Raw genomic sequence first — 27,510 nt, 5'->3', positions numbered from 1 at the left:
TAGACTGATAGTTTTACTTTTTCCTGTTTTATGAACCCGTACGAGTTTAGAGGCTATCAGAACTGTACAACCACAACTGTGATACAGCGTCTGCTCAGTACAAACATTTTTTGTGTAGGAGAAAGAATTCAGTTCACCTACAGGGAGAAATGTCCTGAGTTGGATGGTGCCAAGACAGAACTGTCCATCGTGACCCCACAGAAGTATGTGGGATCTCATGAAGACCAGAAATATCTTTCATTGTAAAATAGAGTCTCTAAATCCAGCTGCTTTTTAAAAATCAGTATTCCCATATCTTTCTTCCGAGGCAGAAAGTAAATGTTAGGAAACTGGCAGGTTCTCTTTCTCAAAGGCACACACAGGGGTTGGGGATCACTGTGGTTCTTGGTTCCTGGAACACCTGAGCCTCTGGCACCACTGGGCCTTCAGCAGCCTCCTCAGCACCCAGGGCTGAGATCCGCATATTCCAGAGCAAAGTAGCCAATCTGGAGGACTTGTGTCATGGGGAAGAGAGAAGGTCACCCCTTTAGCTCTGGATCCCCATCATCTGAGGGGAGCGGAAGGGGACAGGTAGAAGCAAACCTTTGTTTCATAAAGTCATCATTGCAGCAGGCAGCCGAGCACACTGCGACCCTGTCGGTGCCCTTGTTGTGAGACACAACATGCCTTCCCCGAAGTACAGACTTCTGTTTATGATCTAAAATAGATACCTTTGCAATGATTTACCCAGACCAGTGAAAGGCGGTTGCTCTTTACATATTAAGCAAGTTTAGATTTTCTACTTGATTATTCACACCAAATCAGGCTTTAAAAACAGACCCGATTAGACTGGAGTGCATACGTTTCAACAGATCAGAAACTGCAAAATGCTTATGCCACTTTCTGACATAGCTTTACACCCAAGGACGTCGTTGGTATAAATATTTCCAAATTCCTTTGCGTTTTAACAACAAGAGAGAACAATCAGAACAAAGACATGATTTCAGTTTCTAACATCGATTGAATTATATTGTCTACCTTAGTTACACATCAGACGACATAGCTTTGCTCCGTTTTCTATGCATTTTAAATCATCTTATACAAAATTTATATTAAAACAATTTTTTTTTCAGAAGACAAACGCTTAGAGAAGCAAGTCTTATGAATACCCTTTCCTTCCATTACTTTTGGCAAGTGGAGGAATCACCGTGGATTTTGAGTGGAGTGGGGAAGCATTTCCACAGGTCATCTTCTCCACACGGTCAGGCATGAGGGGGAAGTCGGAAACTCTCTTTTTAAAAACATACTGGCAGGAGGGCACAATTCTTAAGCTCTTTAGGGCCTGTGAAAACAAAGAGAAAGGTGACGGTCACTTCTTTTACTGGCACTGTGACTGGTAATCCCGTAAGTCATTGTTCCTATTGTCCTTTGTCTACGTCTTCCAGTTCTGGATTAGGGGGCTCTTCTCTCCCTGCTCATCCCTCCTCCAGGCCTGGTCCTCACACCCAGGGTCAGATTCCCGTGCATTTCCAGACACATCACTCTGCAACTGTATTGCTAATTGTATCCCTCGACCCCCCAGTTGTATAGCATTTATCCTTCCCCACCCAATCATATTATCTTCCCAACAGATGGGTTTTCGTTCAAGTTCACTTAGTTGGAAAATTAAGACAAGAGGTCAAATATGGTGAGATCTCAATGGAAGTCAACTAAAGAGCCATCTCTGGTACTTTCCGGGAAATTTATGAGGCCCCAGGTAGACACACGTTCTTCTGGGGAAGCTTCAGACGTAGTGCTTACAGAGGTTGGTGGCTTCTGAACACGACCTTTATTTGGAGGTTTCTATTAGTTCAAAGGTTGGAAATGGCTGCCCTCATTTACCTATCACACGGGCCTAAGATATTTACTTACGAGTACCTTCCTGACATTTTCCGAACAAACACAGTGATGATTCCACCAATGAATCCAATGGCTAGTAAGACCCCAACTATGATTCCAGTCAGGGTCATTGTTGACAAGCCACCTGATTGAGAAGAAAAAGAAAGCATAAGCCCCAGACAAACAATACCCAGCAATAAGCAATGCCACTGGCCCACTGTAGATAACAAATGATGTTCTATGTTGTTTCTCCTGTATTCAGTGGGAGTTGACTTAGGAAGGGAGAAATGTTGGGTTATTCTAATCTCATATTATGAATGGAAAGTTTCCTGGGTCTCAAGATCTCTCAAGCATACCACTCCTACTAGGTGGCTTCACTGTTAATTACTGGGTAGCGTTCGTGTACACACAGCTACTAAATTAGCCCCTATTTTCATTCTTAGGAATGATAAATTGTGATATGACACCGTTTTCCATAGCTGTCATTAAGTGAATAGACTTATTTGCAGTTTGCTTATTTTCAAATACAGGCTTTTCTCTCTTAAAAGAGGTTTGAAACCTATTCTCAGAAGGCTCGTATTCTGCTCCCATTGACTAGAATCCGGGAAAGAATGTAATTCATCACAAAGATTAAGTTCAAAGAGACCTTTTTTAAAACATAAGAATATTTTGGTACCAAAATCGAACCCACCTTTCTTAACTGTTGGTTTTTCTCCATCTGTTTTCCCTATAAAGAGAGAGATGTAATGATATAGAATTATTAGGATTTAGTAACTATAATTTAACAATTGGCAGAAGATGAACAAAACACAAGCAAAGAGGATAATTTCTTAAGTAAATTGGATCAGGGGAGTTTTAAGCAAGCTCTGACGTGATCTTGTTTCAAAACTATTATTATTGAATTTACGAATGCTTCTTCACACCTATGGGTCTGTAGTTCTTTTGTGGAGGTTACTTTTTTTCTCACCCACTGTAGAGAACAGTGTCAAGGAAACGGACCCATAGAGATCTTAAATAAATAGTCAAAGATTTCAGAAGTTAGGGTAACAAAAGAATCTAAGCCCCTTGATTCTTGGTCCAATGTCAAGACCATATGGAAAACTCACCCATTGTGATGAGGTCTATTTTGAAGAAACATCATTCTGAGAGCAAAATGTTTTGGAAGTTGTGGTCAAGACTGTGATTTGCCTCATGATATCAATTTCCTAGCAAAATCCAGATCTTACAGGGCACATGATTTTAATGAGAATATACCCTTTGTATTTATGGCACTATTATTGTAGGATTTCTATCTGCAGCTAAACTTAATCCAATAGTTACAATGTGAATATTCTCATTTACCAAGGATGTGAAGTTGTTTAATTATGAATACCTTCCTGCAACTAATAAAACTGTGAGTTTCTTTCAGGTAATTTTACACAATTTCTATTAAAAAATAAAGGCCTTTTGTTTTGTTTCTCCCATCAACTTCTTTGTATACTGAGTCCTTCACTCCTCTGGGTGGTAGGTGTTTATGAAGAAGTCAAGAGGCCTTGATATAATGAGACAATGGAGAGAAGTGATGCAATCAGGCCCTTCCCTAGAAACTTAGTTCACAATTTGCAAAATACCACAGATATCCAATAGCTTTCCTAATCAAAGGTGACACCAGCCAACCATCAGCTATACGATGCTTTCTTTTTCTAACGGTTGAGTTGGAAAGAAGTCATCCACTCTGTACCAAATCCATCTTCAAAAAGAAGACATCTTTTCAAGATGGCCCCAGGGTATGGGTCCTTGAACCCAGCTCTCCCTGCATGAGCTGAACTCACAGCTCTACAGCACTTACGTGGAGCTCAAGCTGATCGCGCCAACCCAGTTGGGAGACTGGGAGATGGCTGGTTTTGAAGCCTGCCCAGGACAAAGGTGTCATCCAATCAACTCCCTAAATGTTATACCTGGCTGCCAACTACCAGTAGAGACAGGTCATGTCTTTTGCTTATCACGTCTTAACATGCTGCATACTGGGCTCATAACATAACATAACATTATCACCATCAATGACATCATTTGTCAGAAAATACATTACCGAAAATAAAGTTTGTGGAAGATTCATTACTAAATTAGAGTTTACTAGTCTTGTACTCCTTAGCTCCCTCCCAGTTATACTGACTGTGATCGTGCAAGTGTGTCATACATACGAACATCATCAGCCTTGGGCGTTTCATGGGAAAGACATCTGCTGCCCTAATAAGATGACCTCTTAAAAAACCAATTGTTTATAATTACATTGTAACTCACATGTGAACATTTCTTGGAACACTGATACATGCAGTGGGAATGTGCTATAATCACAGTTTTTGTGAAAGGGTGGGGTAGGGGACAGGACAAGAGAGCAACCGTATTTTCCAGTTAATCGAGAATTTTTATTTTTAAGGAATAGGAGAAATCTCCTGATATGCTATAAAAACTAGTCAACTTGTAATGCTCCATTTTCTGCTGCTCATTAGCTGTGAACTCTTGTTACAAATGATCAATGCTTCTCCAAAATTTTGAAATGCTTTCCAATGACCAATTATCAATATATTGACGATTCTTTCCTCCCTTAGCCCTATTTGGTTCTCTCTGGTGTTTAATGTTAACCATTTCTTTAGCATCTTGGAGTAACCGTAGGCTTTATTTTCAAAGCATGTTATAAAACTTTTTTTTATCTTTGTGGTAAAATACACAACATAAACTTTACTGTCTTCACCATTTTTCAGCGTACTGTTTGATGGTATTAAATACATTCACACTGTTGTGCAAACATCACCACCATCCATCTCCAGAACTCCTTTTCTTTTTCTTTTCTTTTTCTTTTTTTTTTTTGCGGTACGCTGGCCTCTCACTGTTGTGGCCTCTCCCGTTGCGGAGCAACAGGCTCCAGACGCGCAGGCTCAGCGGCCGTGGCTCACGGGCGCAGCCGCTCCGCGGCACGTGGGATCTTCCCAGACCGGGACACGAACCCGTGTCCCCTGCATCGGCAGGCGGACTCTCAACCACTGCGCCACCAGGGAAGCCCCAGAACTCCTTTTCATCTTGCAAAACTGACACTGTACCGATTCCCCACTCCCTCCTCCCCCACAGCCCTGGCAACAACCATTCTACTTTCTGTCTCTATGATTTTGACTACTCTATGTGTCTCATCTAAGTGGAATCACACAGTGTTTGTCTTTTGGTGACTGGCTTATTCCATTTAGCCCTCGAGGTTCATCCATGTTGTAGCATGTGTGAGAATTTTCTTCCTTTTAAAGGCTGAATAATACTCCATTGTATGTATATGACACATTTCTGTTTATCCAGTCATCTGTCCATGGATAATGGGGCTGCCTCCACGTTTTATCTACTGTGTCTACTGCTGCTGTGAACATGGGTGTACAAATATAACGCATTCAAAAAATCTTCAGAAGTGCTACAGAGTTTTTAAAACCAGATTGGCGATTGGGTCTGGAAATGCATATTAAACAGTAAGGAATAACTTTCTAGGTGTTCAGCTGTGCAACTGGTTTCGGGAACCACGGCTTTAGGGAAGGTCCTTGTGTTTGCTTTCATTTAAAGATGAAAACACCTAACTATATAAAATGATTATAGAAAATTGCTTGAGTTAGCAAGCTTTCATTGCAGTTATTAGAGGATTAGTTCCTTTTCTCTTCCACTCCTATCTACTACAAAATAAGGTATAGTTTAAAAATATCCCAAACAACTGAATTTCTCTTAAGAAAGTTCTGGAAATAGGAGGCTCTTTCCCTCCTGCTAAGTTGTAATGGCAATGATCTTTCCTCATGCTCATTAGTGATGGTCTAAACCTCATAATAATGACAAAGACTCAAAGTTGCCCTAAAGAGTTTCACCTCATGGGGTCCCATTCACTTTGCTGCAGGTACCAACTGAGAATCACAAGCACAACCCCAAATCCCGGTAAGACTGGTTTAGAGTAGATTCTTGCTTCATTGTGTACAGACATGACTCAGTGTAAGGTGGTAACCGTTAGCATAGAATCTACTAAGATTTACATAGGTTGGCTTACGTTTTACGCTTTTGGGTGTCAACACAAAGCTCTTAGTGTGGCATGATATCAGGTGAGGGTCAGCAACATGACACCCATAGCTATCTAACTTGCCCCTGTGGAGGCATTATCACTAGTTGTCACATAAGGTTAGAAAGCTGTGGTCAGCAAACCAATAAATAAAAATTCTGAAATTCATATTTCACAGAAAGCTTGGTTCAAACTTAGGGCTTGCATTCCAATATGTGCCCCGTTGATTATTATATTCGTTCCTGGATTTTCCGGAATACACTGATTATGCAAAAGAAGATCAACCCCTACTGGGGTGTCTGGTTTTCTTACCCGGGGCCGGACGAGTTGCCACATTCGGGGTTGTGGTGCTCTGGCTTTGTCCTTGGGAGTGGGCTGTGCTTTCCGCAGTCGGCCGGTCCTCTTTGTGATCTTCTGTTATGCTCTTGGCTCTTGTCGGCATCTATTGGAGATGTAAATGAGGCAAAACAGAAATAAAACCTAATGCTTTATACTCTGCCTTATAACAGAAATGGATTTAAGGTGGCATAAATGTATAAGCTATATGATGACCTGAATTTAAAGTGGAAACAAGAAAACAAACATAAAGAAACAACAAGAATGGGGATAGGAGTAAAATCCTGAAGTAAATGCCAAATGTTTAGCACGCTGACTTCCTAAGGTCTAAACTCTTCAGAAAACACTGGGGCACGAGGCATTAATTCTTTCTCTTCCTTGAACTTGAATGGCACTTCTCCCCTGTAACATTTATTTGGCACATACGATGTTGTATTATTTTTAATGCCCTTCCTTCCCCAATTAGAGTGATAGTTAGCCTTTACTAAGAGCTTACTATTTGCCAGGCCCTCTAAATACCTTCTCATATACACCACAAAAACCCCTAAGTAAATTCTATTATTAGCCCTATAGTATGAATCAGGCTTAGAGAGATCGGATAATACGCCCAAGCTCACAGAGCTAACAAGCAACAGAACAAGACTTGGAAATGGTTCTGCTGACTCCAAAGTTCATGCCACGGTAGCATTCGACAAATATGCTGGAGAGCACAGGCAACAAAAACAAACATAGATCAACGGGACTACATCAAACTTAAAATTTTGTGCATCAAAGGACACAACCAACCAGAGGGAAAAGGCAACCTATGGAATGGGAGAAAATATTTGCAAATCATATACTTTAATATCTGATTAAAGTATATAGAACTCCTACAACTCAATGACAAAAAAATCAAATAACTTGACTTAAAAAAATGGGCAAAAGGACTTGACTTCCAGTCTTTTTTTTTTTTTTTGGCTGTGCCGCACAGCATGCAGGATCTAAGTTCCCTGACCAGGGATCAAACCCATGCCTCCTGCAGTGGAAACACAGACTCCTAACCACTGGACCACCAGGGAGTTCCCTGGGCAAAAGGACTTGAGTAGACACATCCCCAAATATGATACGCAAGGGCCAAAAACATACAAAAGATGCTTAATATCACTAATCATCAGGGAAAAGCAAATCAAAACCACAATGAGATTATTGCCTCACACCTGTTAGGATGGCTACTATCAAAAGAGCAGAAAATAACACGTTGGCAAGGATGTGGAGAAACTGGAACCACTGTGCACTGTTGGTAGAACGGTTGCAATCACTACGGAAAATAGAATGGAGGTCCTTAGAAAAATTAAAAATAGAACTACCATATGATCCAGCAATCCCACTTCTGGGTGTACACCCAAAAGAATTAAAAGCAGGGTCTGGAAGAGAGATTTGCACAGCCGTGTTCATAGCAGCACTATTCACAATAGCCAAGAGTTAGAAGCAATCCAAACAGATGAAGAAAATGTGGTACATACAATGGAATATTATTCAACCTCAAAAGGAAAAAAATTCTTACACATGCTACCATATGGATGAACACTGGGGACATTATGTTCAAGCATGCTGAAATAAGTCAGTCACAAAATATCATTGCGTGTGATCACATACATATAATAAGTAACCTTGCATGTGATCACATACATATAATAAATATCCCTGCATGTGATCACATACATATAATAAATATCCCTGCATGTGATCACATACATGTAATAAATATCCCTGCATGTGATCACATACATATAATAAATAACCTTGCATGTGATCACATACATATAATAAATATCCCTGCATGTGCTCACTCACCAGAGCTGTCAAGCCAGCAGACTTATGGGGCTCTCCACTGGCACTTGGGGTCACGTAATCTTCCATACCCAGGGCCGCCTTGCTATTTTCCACACCTGTAGTCATGTCATCTTCTGGCCGGACCGTGCTGGCTGAAAAGGAAAGACTGAGTCAGACCTCAACGTGGAAATCATGTGGGTAGACCTAACTGGCCAGCTTCAGTCAGATTATTTTCTTTTCATTTCTTTTGGGTATTTTTTCTTTTTAGGGGGCTTGTCATTCTGGCTTAACACAAACCATTCTACATACATACAACTGCCTGGTTATCTCCATTGTAAAAGAAAGGAAGATGGGCATATAAAAAGGTGAAGCAGGCAGCCCCTCCCTGGTATCCCACTGAGGTATGCTGGATGGGGAGTGTACACTTTGCCTTTTCAATAATGAACCTGATTCTTCCTGGTGCCATTTCATACAATGAATTAATGCATTTGGGTCAATAGAATATCGTTTAGACCTAGAAGAATAACATGGAAAGATTTCTAAAAATGCTAATTAGCAGGCTCTAACCCACCTACTGAATCAGAATGTCCAAAAGCAGGGCCTCCTTCTTTTTAAAATCAATCTCACTGTCCATTTAGTTTTGAGATTGCTGTCTGCTTAATGATTAGAATCACTGCCTCTGACCACAGACCTCACAGACGACACAGAGTTCAACCTCTTCCTTTACGGTTGGGGTTATCGCCTGCAGGGGAGATCAGTAATGTACTTAAGGATGCCGAGATAACCAATAGAACCTTCTAGTGCACCCAGAGCTGTACTAAAGAGAGACCTCACAGCCCCTGATTCTGGCTTTTCTGCATTAGCACTAGATGAATGACCCTGTGTGCCGATGAGAAAGGTTTCCAGAGAAGGAGGGGATGGGTGGGGTGAGATTGCAGGTTGAATTCCAGGACTCGGGAGAGAACTAGAAGTGGCCTCTTCACCCTCTACCGCAATGATCGGAGCTAATCCTGACCTAGTAGGAGCACCATCTCAACTCATCAAATAACCCTTTTCACAAGTTAAAGCAAATCTGACTCATTGGTCATGGGTTCCCTCTCCAGACTCGAGTGGCTCTGGAAGAAATTCCATGACTAACTGCAGTTGCAAAATAAGTGAGCACACAGCCCAGGAGCAAGAGCGACGGGGTGCTTGGGGACTTATGTGCTTAACTGAAGGGCAGATGTTCATATCTAGACAGTGCCTAAGTGAGCAATCTGGCCCTTGCCTTAAGATTCCTTATTCTTCCCATGCTTAGATGGCTCACCCAAAGTCACAGCTAATAAATATCTGATCACAGCTTTTTTGCTATGCAGAGAGGAAGGAAACCTCTAGAGTAAATTCTCTTGTTCCGTGAGCCTTCTTTTTGCACTGAGGGTCCTAATCCAGTGTTGCCAATCGACGTTCTGGATGAGGCTCCTGAGCATATGCATTTATTTTTCATCTGGGGTGGGGGGAAAAGCTTTCACTAGTTAGCAATAACTGAATACCTCAGTGCCTGCAAAGGGGTCGCCTCCCTTTTTGGCTGGTTGCTGGGGGCTCCTGCTAAGGATTTATGACCATGATCTCAGCAAATGTTGAATGTATTTTTTTTTTGTTTTGGCTCCGTTGGGTCTTCTTTGCTGCGCTCGGGTTTTCTCTAGCAGTGGGGGTTGGTGGCTTCTCTTGTTGTGGGGCACGAGCTCTAGGTGCGCGGGCTGCAGTAGCTGTGGCACGCGGGCTCAGTAGTTGTGGCGCATGGGCTTCAGTAGTGTGGCTCGCAGGCTCAGTAGTTGTGGCTCACGGGCTCAGTAGTTGTGGCTCATGGGCTCAGTAGTTGTGGCGTACGGGTTTAGTTGCTCCGCGGCATGTGGGATCTTCCTGGACCAGGGCTCGAACCCGTGTCCCACGTATTGGCAGGCGGATTCTTAACCACTGCGCCACCAGGGAAGTCCCAAATGTTGACTGTAGTTATCAAGCTCAAGGGGGAATATCCCTTTGCTAGGCAAGCAGTCTTTATTAAAAAACTAAGCATCCTATTTTCTTTTCTTCCACTCCTGGTTTGAACTCAGTTAACAGACCATCCACTTAAAAAATGTTTTCTGGAGTGTTCAGCAAAATCACTTACTATATGGCATCCTCTAACTTTAAAAAGCAAAATAAAACCACCCTTGCTTTAAACAAATTAAGTACTGAATGAAGTTAGTTTGAATTCTTTCATAGAATGTTCAGTTCATTGAAAGCGTAACTTGATAAAAATTCCTTCTTGTTCTTTTCTACTCTTGGCCCACAGACCCAAGGACTAAAATTGCTCTGAATAGACAAAGGACATTTTATGAATGACACTCATGATTAAGAGGCATTTCTTTTGTCTCACTGCCCTGGAGTTCTTTTTGCTCCATGGGAAAGTTGATCTTTAACAAGAGATGCTCAATTCTCCCTCTCATTATTTCAGCTGAAGGCTTTCCTGGGTGAAGGGTTCCTACGAGCCCAGCTGCTGAGTTTCCAGCCAGCATTTGACATCCTTTTCTCTTGAATGGTGAAATTCAAATCATGTATTGATGCCTTTGCTCCCCAATCCTTTTTTTCTTCCTAAGACACGTGTGTGCACAGGCAACATGCACAACTGTTTATATAAGTGCAGCGATGAACCTACAATAACAGAGTCTGTTCTGGAGCGGTGTTCCCTTATGCTCACATGAACACCTTTTTCCTGCCACACCCAGCCTCCTCCAGCCTGCTGGTCAGAACCAATGGAAGTTTCCAAATACAGCTGTAAGGCATCCATTTGCTTTGGAATTTGTGTGTATGTGTTATTCTTTAAAAAGGTACTACCTCTAAGAAGATGATGTGATAATTTGATTTGATCTTAAGGTTTCTAAGTTTGAGAACAAATGAGCACTGAAGATATGCTTATTGGGATAAAAGTGTTAATTATGAATAATTTTTATCTTAGCATTAAAGTCTAATAGCTCCGAAGAAATTATTCTAGTTTCCATACATTTATGGGATGGCATTTCTTTTAAAATATTTTAGAATTTGGATGGAATATTAAATCACACTCTTACTGTGATTGCCTTGCAACAGTCCCAAATTCTTGATTAAAAGCCTTTGTGTAAGTGTTTTCAGTTTTGTGGTTTTATTTACACTTCTCTGATTTGTGCTGGTGAGTTGTTCCATCTGTTTGCTGGCCGATAGGAGTGTCTTCTCTTGTGATCATTTTTCTCTTATGGTATTCACCTTTTTTTTATAATTTTTAAGTGCTCTTTATGCCTTAAGAATGTATTCTTTGGAATAGATGCTACAATCTTTTTTTTTTTTTTTTTTTTTTTTTTTTTTTACTAATTGGCATGTCTCTCTGTGAGTGGCAAGGTCCCTCACTAGTCTAACTTATTAAGCTTGTTTTGTCCCTCTGATGTCACACTTACCAACCCTTCCTCAAGATTATGTAAATTTCATCTATATTTTCCTTAAGGTTCTTTCTATTTGTCTTGTGTTCATCTCAAAGTGTGATGTAAAATGGGAATATAAATGTGATTTTCCCCCAAGGATTAAACTGTCATTGCAATAATTCCTCTTTTCCTCTCTGCTTCAAAACTAGCTCTCATTGAGACAAATGGTTTCTTCCAAATACTGTGTCAGGGTATTGGGAGAAACCTTTAGCACAAGGACCAGCCTAAACGACCTGGGCACTGCCATCTGCCCCCATGCCCCCTGCATTCCGCCCTCTGTCTGCAGACTCTTTCCAGAACTGATTCCTAAAGCTGTGTTCCCCTCGCCACCATCTCCCTCTTCCTCTTCACATCAGCTGACCGCCACTGAGCTATTCTGTGCCAGGGATGTAGTTAGAATAAAACAGGGTGCAGAGAGCAAGCACAAGGAGAGGGTGCCACACTCGAACAGAAGTGCACTGAGGTCTTTCTGAGTCATAGGTTCTGCTGAGGGCAGGAGGTACAGCATTACAACACACCCTCTCTCCCATTTGTTCAGCAATGCAGGGTTTACGTGACGTCTTCGGGCTGACTTTATATCACAGGGTGGGTTGCATTGGGCATTTTTGTCCTCATTGATCAGATGAGGAAGGTGAGGTTGACAGAGGCCCTCCTTGACCAAACCTTAGTGAGGCTCCTCTGAGCCCGCTTCTCAATGAGACCATGGCCTTGGGCTTCCGTGTCCATCACTGCAGAGTCCAGTTTCAGCAAGAACCCAGCTAAGTTCAGGTTAGAGACAATCTCTCGACCCCTCGATATGTGATCAAGTTCCCCATCTCCCACCTTTGATGTCTAAGTCCCTGGACTGCCTTTAGCAAGAATCCTGTTAGGCCAGTTTAGCAAGAAGCCCCCTACCCTTGAGGTCTCTTCTTCATAATTTTCTATCCACTGCCCCTCACTCTGCTCCTTGGCCACAAATCCCCAGCTGTCCTTACTGTATTTGAAGTTGAGCCCCATCTCTCTCCCCTACGGCAATAGTCTTGGTTAAAGTTTTGCAGCTGCTTGAACGAGTGCCAGAAAAACTTTCTTTAACAAGGTCAGAAGTTAAACGATTTGCCAAGTCGGCCTGGTCAGTGATGGATGCAAAGCCAAGTGTTTTCCCTGCTCATTGGCCCCCAAGACGCTTTGGTGACTCTATGGCAGCTGTTGCCTGGAAAATGCCCACCCGTCCTGGGTTCTGTCATCCTTCCTCTTCACCCCCACCCTCATCCTCCCTTAAATTATAATCCTGTAAAGAAGACGTGGCACATATATACAATGGAATATTACTCAGCCATAAAAAGGAACGAAATTGGGTCATTTGCAGTGAGGTGGACGGACCTAGAGTCTGTCATACAGAGTGAAGTAAGTCAGGAAGAGAAAAACAAATACCGTATGCTAACACATATATATGGAATCTAAAAAAAAAAAAAAAGGTTCTGAAGAACCTAGGGGCAGGACAGGAATAAAGACGCAGACGTAAAGAATGGACTTGAGGACACAGGGAGGGGGAAGGGTAAGCTGGGACGAAGTGAGAGAGTGGCATGGACATGTATACACTACCAAACGTAAAATAGATAGCTAGTGGGAAGCAGCCGCATAGCACAGGGAGATCAGCTCGGTGCTTTGTGACTACCTAGAGGGGTGGGATAGGGAGGGTGGGAGGGAGATGCAAGAGGGAGGGGATATGGGGATAATGTATGCATATAGCTGATTCACTTTGTTATAAAGCAGAAACTAACACACCATTGTAAAGCAATTATACTCCAATAAAGATGTTAAAAGAAGATTAACATAAGATTACATTAACAATGAAAAATGTAAATTATGCACCCAAATAAATTGAATGACAGTATCCAATGTCTTCATAAAAAAAAAAATTATAATCCTGGTTGTCGGAAGCAGTTGCTTCCTTGGGCATCTCACCTCCTCTTATGAAATCCCATCCGTTAGAATCCCCCAATCAAGTTATTTAGTGACTACAACCTCTATTTCCTCAAATGAGTCCCCTTCTCGGACTAGGCACCCAGAAGTGGCAGGTTAGAAGTCAGGTGTGAACTGCCTTACAAAGGCTGTATTGCTCAGAGCAGAGGTTCTCTTGCTTCTACAAACAAAGGCAGCAGCAACGATGGAGACTGGAGCTTTCCCGAGGTTCACCTCTATCTCCTTGAATATTTACTGCACACCTACTATATGCTGGGCCCCATTCTGGGCACTGGAGAGAGAGGCGTGAACCAGGTGAGGTCTCCACTCTCGTGGATTTGGGTACCGTTGTGGTGGAGTACGGGTGCTCACAACAAGCAGACAAAGAGAAAATCTCAAGATAGAGCTCCTGCACCCCGCCCCCCCCCTTCAGATCCCTGCTCACAGGGTACTTTCTCCGTAGGCCTTCCTGACCACCCATGGAGATCAGAAGCCCCCTCCCCACACAGTAATATTAGTGAATATTTGTATATTCACTGATCGACTGTCCCACTAGAACATAAGCTCAGTAAAGGCTGTTTCACCTCAACGTCCCCATTGCCTACGATACTGGCACAGGGGAGGCACTCAGTACGTATTTGTTGAATGACTGAGTGATCTCCAGGTAGGTGAAGAGCTGGTCTAACTAACCCTGAAGCCCAGAATGAGCTTGGAGCACCACACACTCCAGAAACAGGGTGATCAGTGTGGCTGGATGGTAAGAAAATGAGACCCGGGAGGTGTGGAGGGCCAGTCTGGTGGAACTCTGTAAGGAAGGGGTCTTGATTTCAACTGGAGTAGAAAGGAAGCCAGGAGATGATCTGAGTGGGGGCAGGACATAACCCCAGTCCCAGGAACCACTCTTAGTGCCATGGAATAGATGTGGGTGTCGGGTATGGTGCTGGCGTCAGACGGAAGCTGAAAGATCACTTAGACTGTTGTCCAGGCAGAAGTGGGTGGTGTTTGCACCAGGACAGAGCAGTGGGAAGGGAAAGAACTGGACAGGTAATGGCTGGAAAGCATCTTAAGTCATTACCCCAACAATCAGAAATAAATATGAAACCTCAGCGGCAAGACTTCATTTTACCATTTGCTGCAGCTCTGTGGATAACAACATTTATTTTATTTTTTTTAAGTCTTTTATTGAATTTGCTACAATTTTGCTTTTTTTCTGTGGTACGCGGGTCTCTCACTGTTGTGGCCTTTCCTGTTGTGGAGCACAGGCTCCGGACGCGCAGGCTCAGCGGCCATGGCTCACGGGCCCAGCCGCTCCGCGGCATGTGGGATCTTCCTGGACCGGGGCACGAACCCGCGTCCCCTGCATCGGCAGGCGGACTCCCAACCACTGCGCCATGGGAAGCCCTTGCTTCTATTTTATGGGTTTTGGGGTTTGTTTTGGTTTTTTGGCCGTGAGGCATGCAGGATCTTTGCTCCCCGACCAGGGATCGAACCCTCACCCCCTGCATTAGAAGGCACAGTCCTAACCATTGGACCACCAGGGAAGTCCTGATAACCACATTTAGAGTATGAATCGGTGAACTGAAAAGAGAAGGATGTTCCCATATGATGCTGAGTCCTTTACTGGATTTCACCTTGTTTTATCAGGACAGCCACAGAAGTCTCCTACATAAGTTTAGGTAAAGAGCCTCTGCCCCATTTCCATCTCCACATAAGGAAGAAGTTCCCTGTGGTCCTCTTTCTGCTGACCTGAAGCTTCAGAATCCAACAGCTGGAGATTAAAGTGGGAAAGTTGATTTTAAAAGAAGTCAAGCTGAGTTACCCCCAGGGTTTCAAAGAAAACGGGTGGTGTTAGCCAGTAGATTAAGGCACCTTTCATGCTGTCTGGATTTTCCAGCATTTTGAGCTGCTCCAGCATCTAAATGCACAAATAACCCTTTGAAGATGGATGACTGCACGGCCTTGGAATGATTTTTGTGGCCGTCCATAAGTAGAATGCTCTTTTTCTTTTCTTGCAACATCCTAGGAAGTTCTGAATTTTCCCTGTAGGAGAAACTGTAAGATAACTGACAAACAAATAATCCCAATTAAATTTGGGAGAATGTAATGCTTTTAGAGGGAGGTCAAAACATCTACTTAGAAAACAAAACCAAAAATGCCTGCTTCTGTTTCTTTGCCCAGACACTGGCTTTTAGACATTATTTTTTTCCATGTCTCAAAACTGTGCTCAGAAGCCTGAAAATAAACACACCCCAAACTGCAGAGGGGTGTCAACCTCCAACGTTTTCCAACATTCTGCAGACCACCCACTGTGATCACCGAGATAGTCAGATCTTTGTACAGCCTTTCATCTCCATTCAAGACATCCCCAATTTAGCTGTTTGATGGTACTCCTTTCGTGGGTTTCTGCAGCCGGAAGAAAGGTGTTCGGACTTTGCTTTTATTTACCACACCTTTCGAGTGACCCCTCTGGTCCCATAGGCTGGCCCACATCCTCACTTGTACAGAAGCCTTTCTGTGGAATATCGAAAGCCATTGGCCGACCCAGACCCTCAACTCCTGGCAGACCCCGGGTTGTGGTCAGTACAATCACTGATGTGGCCTGTGGGCTTCCCCACCTACCTCCACCCCTTCCAAGGATCCTGGTAAATTGCTTACTGGATCACAGTTTGGCCGTGGAGAATCTAGGCAACTCCTAGAAGTCTGGCCACACCACTCAGTACCCCACAGGAACACATGTGCTCTTAATTTTCCTCCAGGCAGTACAGTACAGCCTCCAGCCCACAGAGTCCCATATTCCCCACGCCTGGCACCATGGTTAAGTATTTAGCAGATGTTTGCTGAGTGACTGACTGAATGAGTACACTTACAGCCAAGTAGGAGATTTCTTTTGAGTTCTCCCTTTCCTTATAATATTCCTACCACCGTCCGCCCTGCTTCACCCAAGAATTGTTAAATGTCTTCCCCTGATGAAAGAGACAGCAGAGCTGAAAACAGGACACTTCCCCTATGAGGATGGACTTTGCTGCTCTGCCGTTTGATTTTTAATGAGCAGCAGCCTGTCCACTCATTGCATCCGGTCCTGTCAGTCCCTGCAGGATGAGGCCGAGACTGCCCGCTGTCGGCATCGGGGATGTGTGCCTCTCCCAGAAAAAATCAAGAGAAACGTGTCAAGCCTGCAGAGATCAGACAAGTGTCACTAGTTCCTCTAGAGAAATCAGAAGAAATGCTACCCATTAAGACTTGGAGCAGCGAACATCCCCTGGCTTCAGAGAAGGGGAGGTTATGCTCAATGCCCCGAGGGGCATTTTTCTTTGACCCCTCTGGGTCACCTCCCAAAGCTGGAGGCAGCGTTCTGAAACTCTCTGCTGCTGAACATGGCAATAAAGAAAGGAGAGGGGCCAGAGATGGCTGGGGACTCCTGTTTCATTTCAGAAGCAAGGACTCACACCACTCACTGGCAGGTGGAAGGCGCAGGACACGCAGTCCGTAAGACAGGTCTCCCAACCACATCCATTCTCTTCCCTTCGATGGGGGAAAAGGAATTGGGACCTAGTGTGTACCCTTCACAAATCTTTGCCATCCATCTCCACGACCATCCACGCGGTAGGTATTTTAATAACGGCGACTAGTTTATAGGAGAATGTGCACAACGTTTGTGCCAAGCACTCTCTTTTGATCTTCACAAAAGCCTTGCAGACTGACATCATCCTCATTTTGTAAATGAGGATGGTGGAGCTGAGAGTAATCTACCCATGTAGCCAGCAAGGGGTGATGCAGGGCTTACACATCAAGATCTGTCAGACTCCAAAGAAATCCCCAGCTCTAACCACTCCGTTACACAGCCTTTATGTGTATTGGTTACTTTTCCACAGCTCCCACTCATTCTCCTCCCCCACTCATCTCCATCACTGCCCACCCAAACCCTACGTACTTTTCACGGCCCAGGGAAAACACCTCTTCCTTCAGAGCCCACTTGCACCCTCCCGAGGTGCCAGGAGAAAGTAATCTCCTCTAAATTAGTGTAGGGCTTGATAACACCGCATTCACGACTTTCTCCCTACTAAGCATTTATCAATTTATCAAACTTCTTGAGGGCAGCATTCCTTTCTGCTGTAAGTCTATGGCCCAGCCGCTAGCAGTCTCTGATAACTGAATGAATGAATGAATGAATATTTACACTTTTCAGGACTCAGGAGAATGAATCAACTTACCCACTCACCCCAAACTCAAAGAGGGCTCAGGACCCTTCAAATGCCAAAACTCGAGGCTGTTGGTTACAACCTCAACCAAGATTACTCAACCTGGGGAGAGGTTTCTCTCTTGACCAAGAGCGGAATGTTCTCAGTAAAAAGAGGAAATGAGTTCACAGTTTTGTGGACTGGAAACAACACCTCTGTAATAACTTTTCTGGAACCTGGCAGGGGCCGCAGACCTGCATCAAGAGGCCACCTCCTAGGGTGGACCGCTTAGTACCTGAATAACCAAACAACTAAAGCGGGCTTTAGAAGCGCTGGCCTGGAGCACAGCATCTCAATGGGATGATCGGGTGTTTGGGAAACACTCACCATCTGCTCGGAAACTGAGCTTGTGATTCACGCAGGGCTGTCAGCTGAGCAGGCCCTGATTTTGCAACAGCGAAAAGAGAAGCCCCTTCGGCTCTGACCTCACCCTCCACCCATGCACAGACATCCTCCACAGACAGTCCAGCTGTGAGCCCAGGAGGATGGGGCCCTACAGGAATGTACAGTATGTAGCTGTGTTTCCACTATCTGTCCTTGGCCTTGAGCCTGAGCCTGTTTCTTCTGAGCCTCCTTGCCATCCTTCTCCCTTGTTCCCATGAATGGGGAATTCAGGCAGCAAACTTTGTGTCCAGGGCTTATTTCTGATGCCATTTTAGTTGCGATCTCCCCAGGTACCCATCACATACATCAGATTGGATGTCTTACTTGTACCTCAAACTCACTGCATCTATAAGACAATGCATAACCTCCTGTTCCTTCTCATCACATTGGTTCCTAATCTCTCATCCCTCCAATCTGATTTCTATCACCTGCCTTCTTGTCATTCCTGCCAAACGGATTGGGCCACTGTGTTTCTTCCCTCTTCCTCCTGCCAGATGTTTACCACGTACCAACCATATGTCTTTTTTTTTTTTTGCGGTACGCGGGCCTCTCACTGTTGTGGCCTTTCCTGTTGTGGAGCACAGGCTCCGGACGCGCAGGCTCAGCGGCCATGGCTCACAGGCCCAGCCGCTCCGCAGCATGTGGGATCTTCCCGGACCGGGGCACGAACCCGTGTCCCCTGCATTGGCAGGCGGACTCGCAACCACTGAGCCCCCAGGGAAGCCCCCCATATGTTAAGCGCTGAATAAGACGGGTCCTGCTCTCTTCTCTAAAGAGCAAGAGATGTACACAAATAATTAAAATACAGTGATAAGAATAGCCAAAGTGATCTTGGAAAAGAACAAAGAGAAGGACTCACACTTCCCAATTTCAGAACTTACTACAAAACTACAGTAATCAAAACCATGTGGTACCAGCATAAGGAGAGATGTATAGATCAATGCAATAGAACTGAGAGTCCAGAAATAAACCCACACTTTTATGGGCAATTGATTTTGACAAGGGTACCAAGATAATTCAGTGGAGAGAACTGTCTTTTCAACAAAATGGCGCTGAGACCACTAGATATCTTCATGCAAAAGAATGGCGTTGGACCTCTATTTCACACCATGATTAATTCATTAAAAATTAATTTCAAATGATCAATGACGTCAGCGTAAGAGTTAAAACTATACAGCTGTTGGAAGAAAACATAAGAGTAAATATTTGTGACCTTGGATTAGGCAACGGCTTCCTAGACAAGACACCAACAGTACAGGCAACAAAAGAAAAAAACAGAGAAATCAGACATCGTCAAAATTAAAAAAAAAATTGTGCTTCAGTGGATGCTGTCAAGAGATTGAAAAGCCAGCTCACAGAATGGGAGGAATATTTGCAATTCATACGTCTGATAAAGGTCTAGTATCCAGGATACACACAGAATTCAACAATAAAAAATGACAACCCAATTTTAAAATGAACAAAAGAGACAAATAGATATTTCTCCGAAGAAGATACATAAATGGCCTTTAAACACATGAAAAGAAGTGCAACATCATCGGTCATTAGGGGAATGCAAATCAAAATTATAATGAGATACCACTCCACACACACCAGGATGGCTACAATTTTAAAAAAAACCACTCAACCAAATGGAAAATAACAAGTGTTGGCAAGGATGTGGAGAAATTGGAACCTTTCTGCATTGTTGGAGGAATGTAAAATGGTGCAGCTGCTTTGGAAAACACTTTGGCAGTTCCTCAAAAAGTTAAACATAGAGTTACCATAAGACCTGGCAATTCTACTCCTAGGGACATACTTGAGAGAAATGAAAACATATGTCCACACAAAGACTTGTACGTGAATGTTCATAGCAGCATTACTCGGAGTAGCCCCAAAATGGAGACAACCCAAATGTCCATCAATGGGTGAGTGGCTAAACAAAATGCAGTATAGCCATGTCATAGAACATTATTCTGCCATAAAAAGGAATAAAATTCGAACTCCTGCTACAACGTGGATGAGCCTCGAAAACACCATGCTAAGTGAAAGCCAGACACAAAAGACCACATATTGTATGATGACATTTATATGAAATACCTAAAATGGGCAAACCCATAAAGACAGAAGGCAGATTAGTGGTTGCTAGGGGGTGAGGGAGGGGGACATGGGAGCAGCTGCTAATGGTGTGGGGCTTTGGAGGAGGGGGTGATGAAAATATTCTAATAGTGACAGTGGCGATGGTTGTACAACTCTCTGAATATACTAAAACCACTGGATTGTTTAACGTAGAGGGGTAATTTTATGCCATGAGAATTACATATCAATAAAACATTTTAAAGCAGTGATGAGTGGTGTAAGAGGTGAATAAGAAGACATCAGAAAATGTGGAAAGAATAAGAAGAAATCTGGAGATACTGAGCTACAAGTCTTGCTGGCTCTTATTCCCCCAAATCTGGTCTCATTCCCCCTTCTTCTGTAACCACGCTTAGTCTCTTTATCTCCTGACTCTCCCCCTCCCCCAAGACTAGTCCCATAAACTAGATTCAATCCCATATGGTGTCCTTGTCATTAAGTTTTCTTCTGGCAATCACTATTCATGGCCCGATCTGCTCCCATTTGCCTATTGCCTACAGAAAAAGGTCTACCTCCCACTCAACACGGACTCAGCCTTCTCCCTGATTTCCAGCCCTCCCCAACTCATGACTCCATGACACCCACGACTCCAGACAGCCTTCATGGCTTTTCCCAGCCCTGGGTGCCTGCCCACACCTCTTCCCACACAAACTCCAGGTTGTTCTAATTTCCACACATTTTTCCAAGCAGTCTTTCTTGCCAGGATTGCCCTTCCCTGCCACCCTGCCCAACCAGCTCCACCATTTTTCACAGCCAAGATCAAGTCCCATCTTCCCCACAAGGGTTTTTCCAGCTCCTGAAGCCCACAAGAATCTCATCTCCAGACTAGCAGCAGGTAATGTTGTGTGCCACGCAGCACATGACTTTTGTGTTGCCTTGTCTGTATACACCACACACACATCTGCCTTGCCTCTCTGTGTGAGCTGCAGCCCCACTGTATGATTCCGTTCTAACTCTTAAAGTTCCTAATAATATGTGTGCTCTATAAATGTTTAAGGGAACAGGGGTTATGTCCTTTAGTTAGGTACCCCAACGTCAGTCTAGTTCTTCAATCTGAATTATGTATCCAACAAATAACAAGTGGACTTACTGCTGTAAAAGTTACTTGAAATCAACCTGCTGACATCTCTGAGTGTCCTTGGCGGCCACAAGCCTAAGCATAGCTGGCTGTTGTGCTGAATGTTTAGGGGTGTGGGCTCTGGGGTTGAGCTGCCTGAAGTGAAGTCTCACCATTGCTATTTTCTAGCTCTGTGTCTGTGTGTAAGTGACTGAAGCTCTCTGAGCCTCTTTACCCATCTGTAAAATACAAATAGTTCCTACCTTGTAGGTCTGTTGTGTGGATTAAATGCAATAGGGCTTGGAAGGTGCTTGACACTAAGCACTCAGTAACTGTTAGCTGTTATTATACAGTTACTGCTACGAATACCACCCATGCAGAATCTAGTTCCTTTCGTTTTACAGATTCAGAAATTTAATCTTATTATAGGGTGATCTAGCTCAGATGAAACTGTTTCACCCTAGCCAAGCTCATAAGAGGGCAGGAAGTCAAATAGCTTATTTAGAATGGGAAATAGTTTCCCAATGCTTTCTACCCACATTTGCTATTCAAGGCGTGCCCTTCTCAAGAGTGAAATACCTGTCTGGTGCAGATAGAACAAAGTCTGGGGTGAAGCAATTGGGTGGAATACATTTCCAGACTGTGAAAGGACGGGGATCCCTAATTCACAGGAGCCCTACGGCCACCAGATAAGACATCTTGCATACCAGCTGTTAGCAAGGATAACGTTTGCCTGGCCTGACTCACAAAGAAGTTAGTAAGTAAATATTTGTTAAATAAATGCATTCCTTGGGTAAGGCAGGTTTCACGTCATCTAGTCCTTATTCCTTTCCCCTCCCTGTCTAGATTCTAGGCAAACAGACTCCCTTCTCCTCTGGGCAGGATACCATTCACTGGATCACGGCTTTGCTTGTATTAACTGAGTTTTACTCACCCAGATGGAGACAGCGTGATGAATTACAGGAAATACTTCGTTCTCATCAGTAATATGTTGACGCATCTTCTAGTGGCCCTTCCCTACTTCCCACCTATATTCCATATAACTGTCATTCCCCTGCCTGCTACAAATGTAACAATGACAACGATTACCTCCCCCGCTGCGGGGGAGGGACCTCAGTGACCTCTCTCTACTGCCTGGAGCCCTGGAAGCCCTGACCCTCTGGACAGAGGTCGAGAGCACACCTTCCTCCGGAAAGGTGATTATCCTATTGGTAGGTTTGTTGTTTTTGGGGTGTTTTTTCTCCCTGCATAAAATTTAGTGTTGCCCTGACAATTTCAGTTTGCAGCTCCTCAGACAACTAGGTGAATGAGATGGGCAGGTCTGCAAATTTCCCTCTGAACTTAGCTCGATCCCCCTCGAAGAATTAAACCCATCTCCTCTGAGCAATTCCCGAGGCAGACACTCGGCCAGACGAAAAGGCGGGAGAGCCCAACCATCCCTACCTGTTGAAGTTCAAGGGAATGCTTGCCATGGACCAGCCGCCATGAGCAGGCTGGTTGGTGGGCACTGGGGTGAGACAGAGGGAAGGAAACAGCCACCTCATCTTCCTGCCTTGGAGAAAGTTGGCAGAATTCCAGTTGTTCCCTAACCCGACTCCATCTCAGAGCCCTCAGATAAAATGCCTGATCACTTTCCTTTCCCAAAAAGTTTTAAGACATCAGTAGGGAAAGATTCAGAACTCCAAGCAAAAGGTGCTTTTATCTCCTGCCCACCCCACGGGAATCCTAAGGCTTATCTCAGTAACCCACCCGTTCCCCCCAATCATTTGATTCTCTTCTAGCAAAACACTCTCACTGGATATTTCTTTGGAATATCCAAGGAATGGCAGGTTCCTTGGAGAGCCTTACAGGATCTGATTTAGCTTTTCTCAAGTGAGTTTCAAAAGGGTACTGCCAAGTATGTGAGCCTTTTCTCTCTCTACATCCTCCCCTGTAATATTTCCACAAGTGGCAACCTGGCATGCCTGCTCTTAGAAGCCAGAAATATGACAAATATTCAGATAAGCCCGTGGAATTTAAAGCACACGTTCGTCATTTTGCTGGTGAGGACTGAAGTGCATGCTTTTCGCTAGGTGCGCCTCCCCCGAAAGTGCTTAGAGTTCAAATCCAGCACTTCAGGAGATGATGAATTACTATTTGGGGAATGACCTAATGAATCCTATTTTAAGGTACTGTGACATCTTCATGTTTAAAGGAGTATTATGGTAAGTATTAAATGTAAAGAACTTTTTATACCTTAAAAATTTTTGTTTTCACGTTTAAGGAGTTTAAAGCAAGGTTAACCTTTAATTTCAAGTTCAACCTTCTCCTTTTTTTTCAGTGTGTAATGTAGCAAAAAGAAGCTTGAGGTTTGGAGTTAGGCCCATTTTTTGAATCCCAGTTCTGGCATATTCTGAAGATAATAATGTATAATTCAAGGCCTTGTGATGATTAAATGAGGGAACTGTGACATTCCTAGCACATGGTGGGGGATGGGAAAGGGAGAGAGGTGGTGTCCTTCCTACTTGGCCACACCATCCAGTCACTCCAAGGTTTGGGGTCTCTGTAATTCTCGGTATAGAGTTACTCACTCGCCTCTCATTATGGAGGCCAGAGGAACGAGAAGGGGCTGTGTACCTCTGCTCAGCCTGGGTTCCTCCCTATTTGCCGTGTCCCAACTTAGCCTTCTTATGCTTGGATACTTTTTAAAAATGTGCTTTTCTATATTAAATGTTATCTGGGATCTCATACGCCAGAGGAATGGATAGCCTCCCTCACGAAGGCTCTAACAGACCTGAGATGCTTTAAGTGCAACAAAAACTCTTAGCAACTCGTGAAGGTTTCCGAGCATCCGAAACTGGCAAGAGTTTTAGGGAAATTTGTTCACCGCATGATTAATCCTGAGCAGACTGGTCCCGGAAAAGCACATGTGGGTTTTCAGCAAGCAGCAGCCCTCAGAATTTCACAAAACAAACGACCTCATGAAGAGGCCCGTGTACGTGTTTTGGTTGAAAGTTCAGAGTGAGGGTAGGGCCTGACAAAGGAGGAAAATGCCAGATGTGTGGACAGCAGAGCTCCTTTGAATCCACTAACATCCCAAGAGACAACACGTGGGACCAGATTATACAACTGAACCAGATTATAACACTAGATGAGGGAAGCCCAGTGGGGAGTAGACTTCTATGACAAGGATAATAAAATTCATCACCATAATTACCCCCAGCCCAGCTCCCCAACAAGAGCCCACAATGGCTCAGCTCAAAGAAGTTATTCATCCATATTCAAGTTGCCTCACTCATTATGCTCAGACAAAACCTCCTTCTGGGCCTCAAATCCTCGCCAGCAACCCAGCAACTCTGCATTGACACACAGCCCCCGGGGAGGGGTCCGGGGACGCTTCTGTCTTTAGCAATCGAGTTGCTAGTACTAGGGGTGGCTGGTTTTTTTCAGACAAGGTTTACCACTTCTTTTTAGGAGTACCTTTGATACTCGGGACTGTCTTTAAGATAATTACGGCTAACCCTTCCCTGGGAGAAAACAGAGGATGCCGCCCAGCGGCCGTCTTTCCTGGGCAGAGCTGGGATGCAGCTCAGTTTGGGGGCCTCCCACACCTGGCCCCGCTGAGCACAAAATGTTGTCATTTGCACACTGTCTTGCCAAAAAGGAAATGTAACTGAAACGCAGAGCCATGTATATCGCCCTGGAGAGAGAAGTTCCAAAGATAGGACTGCCACGAATAGCTCCCAGCCCTGCAAAGAGAGCAGCTCAGTTTCCCCGAAGCAGACGGGCCCGGCAGAGAGTAACAGACCGTATATCACTTCCCTAGGGCTGGGTATAATTGTCTTTGTGTGGCGTCCTCCCTCAAACCCCTCCCTTCAAGCAGGATTCTTCTGGCACCAGGCTTACCTCCATCCTCAATTTGGAAAATGAAAAAGAGTTTCATTTCCTCAACCTCCAACTCCAAAGATCACAAGTTAGCTTACAACGCCTTGGGCCACTATTCAGTGAGCAACTACCGTGGTACCAGATATTGTTTGGCCCTCGGGATCAAGGCGAAGACATAGCTGTGTCCACGGGAGCTTATACTCTACTGTGGAAATGGATGAAAAATAAAAACCCAAGAAAAAGTAAACACTGACCAATGTGCATGGATGCCAGAAACACAGCACACTGAGCCAGGAAGAGGCAAGATGAGAAGAAGATGTAAGAGAAAGAGGAAAAGGGGAGGAGATGATGGCAGGCAGAGCTCCCATCCACAGATCCAGCGGAGTGAAGGTCTAGGGAGTCACCAACACTCAGTCATTGGCGCTCTTGGCCAAGTTTGACACATGGCCCCGAAGGAACTTAAACCTAAATGTTCAAGATAGGCCTCCACGCACTCACGACCCTCCCCTTCAGTCCTGTCGACACACACTATCCTCTCTACAGAGGATAACGGAGGCCTCTTCCAATGGGTTTCCGCTGGTAGGGTCCTGGGTGTGTCCAGCGTACCCTCCTACAGGGTATAAGACCTGACAGCCCCCCAGAGGGAGACAGTCGCAGCACAGGGGAATTCCACCCCCAGCCCCTGTCCCTCCCGATTCCTTGGGGTCAGTTTCTTCTGAGGCCACGGGCGGTCCTCCGATACACAGCCCTGTAGGAAAGCCCAGCGCCGCCAGTGGAAGGCTCCTGGCGGCTACCCTTCCACTCTATCTCTCAGGAGCCGTCAGGGGGTGGGCCGCCACCGAGGGAGACCCCCTCTGCTCCACACCTGCTGCCTGTGGATTCGGGATCTCCTCCTGGCACCCCGCTCAGCTCTTCCTCTGCGACCTGGCACCAGCAAAGCCGCTGTCTCTCGTTCTCCCGGGTCCTCCGGACTCGTGCGCACACATACACGGCCAACTCCCCTCTGCTCTCCCGGGCAACCTCAAATACCAGGCCCCGGGCATTCCCGCAAGTCCCAGCTCGCTCGTCCCCACCAGCAGCTGCAGGGAGCCCCGCCTGCTGGGTCTTACCATCTGCCAGGACCCAGAGCGATGCGCGTCCCAAAACGAAGAACAGAACTGGCACCTTCCACATTTTCTTAGTTGACTTGTTCTTTGCGGGGCCGAGCAGCTCGTTTCTGTGCTGGGGGAAGATTATGAAACAGCCAGAGGTCCTCGCTTGATGGAGCGAGAGACTGGGGGCTGGAAAATGCGGGGAGCAGAAGTCCCAGCGCGGGAGGGGTCCCCGAGTTCCTTCGCCCGCAGCGTCAGCCGAAGGATCAAACTTTGCAGTTGGGAACTTTCGGATCAGAGTCGGCATTTATCTCTCCCGACGAGGGCGAGGGCGGGGACAGCCCGCGCGGTAAGGTGGTCCCAGTTCGGGGCTCCCTAGGACCGCCCCCTGCCTCTGTTTGGCCAGCACGAAAACGATGACCTCAGGCCAGGTTTAAAGTTACAGGGCCGCGGCCGCGGGGCGCTGCCGGCACGCGCGGAGGGCCCGAGCCCGGCAACATAGGCTTTTATTCTGTTCCCCGATAGGAGGGAAAGGGGGCGCAGGCAATAAGCGATTTTTTTTTTTGGTAATTTTTAAACATCATTAGTCTCTTTTTTAAGAGTAAGGCACAAGATTAGGTTTTTCTTCTTAGAAGTAAACTGTTCCTTGTGTAGCCAGTCATTTTAGAACCAAGCAAGGGATTGTTCTTGTAAATATTGAATTTGATGGCTTTAAAAAAAAAAGTGGCCGTCCTCCTCTGGGTGAGCCAGAGGCGGTTCGCGCTGGTAAATTGCGCCCTTGTTCAGGGGCCGCGAGCGGGCGGGCTCCCGGGGGGCTGCCGAAGAGAGCTGGCTGGGAGCTTCGCAGCCCCGGTGGCTTCGGCAGGTTTGGAAAAAATGTTGAGCGCGAGATCCGCCTCTTCCTACTTTGGATACAGCGCTGCGGTGCTGGGGCCCAGGACAGACCTGCGCAGTCGGTGGGGCGCAGCAGCCCAAGGATGTCAAAGGGACCCACCTGGTCACCAACCTGTGTCCACTTCCAGCTGGGGCTCGTCCCCTTTAATCCTGGACCTTGGCCCCCAAGTCCCCACTTTACTGGTTTAAGCAATCTTGCCCTGATCTCAGGTCCGGGATGTTAGCAACAGGAAGAGAATTTACGTTTTGATTTTATTTCCTTTTGAACTCTTGGAATTAATTTTTTTTTTTTTTTCTTTTAAGGGGAGGAGTTGGAGAGGTGGCCCACTCCCAGATGCCACAAATTCCATTCAGCAAAAAGAACCAGCAGACAATGCCCCAAAGCTCCATCCTGAGG

At 45.0% G+C, this 27,510-nt stretch overlaps 1 protein-coding gene across 2 annotated transcripts; it reads right to left on the bottom strand.

Annotated features, from left to right (window-relative positions):
• PDPN (podoplanin) lies at positions 1-26,723 on the bottom strand. Of its 2 annotated transcripts, none has more exons than XM_067721002.1 (6): positions 26,238-26,723; positions 8,081-8,211; positions 6,224-6,353; positions 2,549-2,584; positions 1,891-2,002; positions 1-1,321 (listed from the first exon to the last, which is right to left on the bottom strand). In XM_067721002.1, the coding sequence occupies exons 1-6, from the start codon at positions 26,524-26,526 to the stop codon at positions 1,315-1,317; spliced, it is 705 nt and encodes a 234-aa protein (XP_067577103.1). In that variant the 5' UTR covers positions 26,527-26,723; the 3' UTR covers positions 1-1,314. The 2 variants fall into 2 exon arrangements, with proteins under 2 accessions (XP_067577103.1, XP_067577112.1); XM_067721011.1 differs by having other exon boundaries at positions 1,897-2,002.
• Between the last annotated feature and the right edge of the window lie 787 nt (positions 26,724-27,510).

This window comes from Pseudorca crassidens, chromosome 2 (assembly GCF_039906515.1).
Source record: "Pseudorca crassidens isolate mPseCra1 chromosome 2, mPseCra1.hap1, whole genome shotgun sequence".
NCBI classification, from domain to species: domain Eukaryota; kingdom Metazoa; phylum Chordata; class Mammalia; order Artiodactyla; family Delphinidae; genus Pseudorca; species Pseudorca crassidens.
This window is presented reverse-complemented; position numbering and strand designations above follow the sequence as displayed.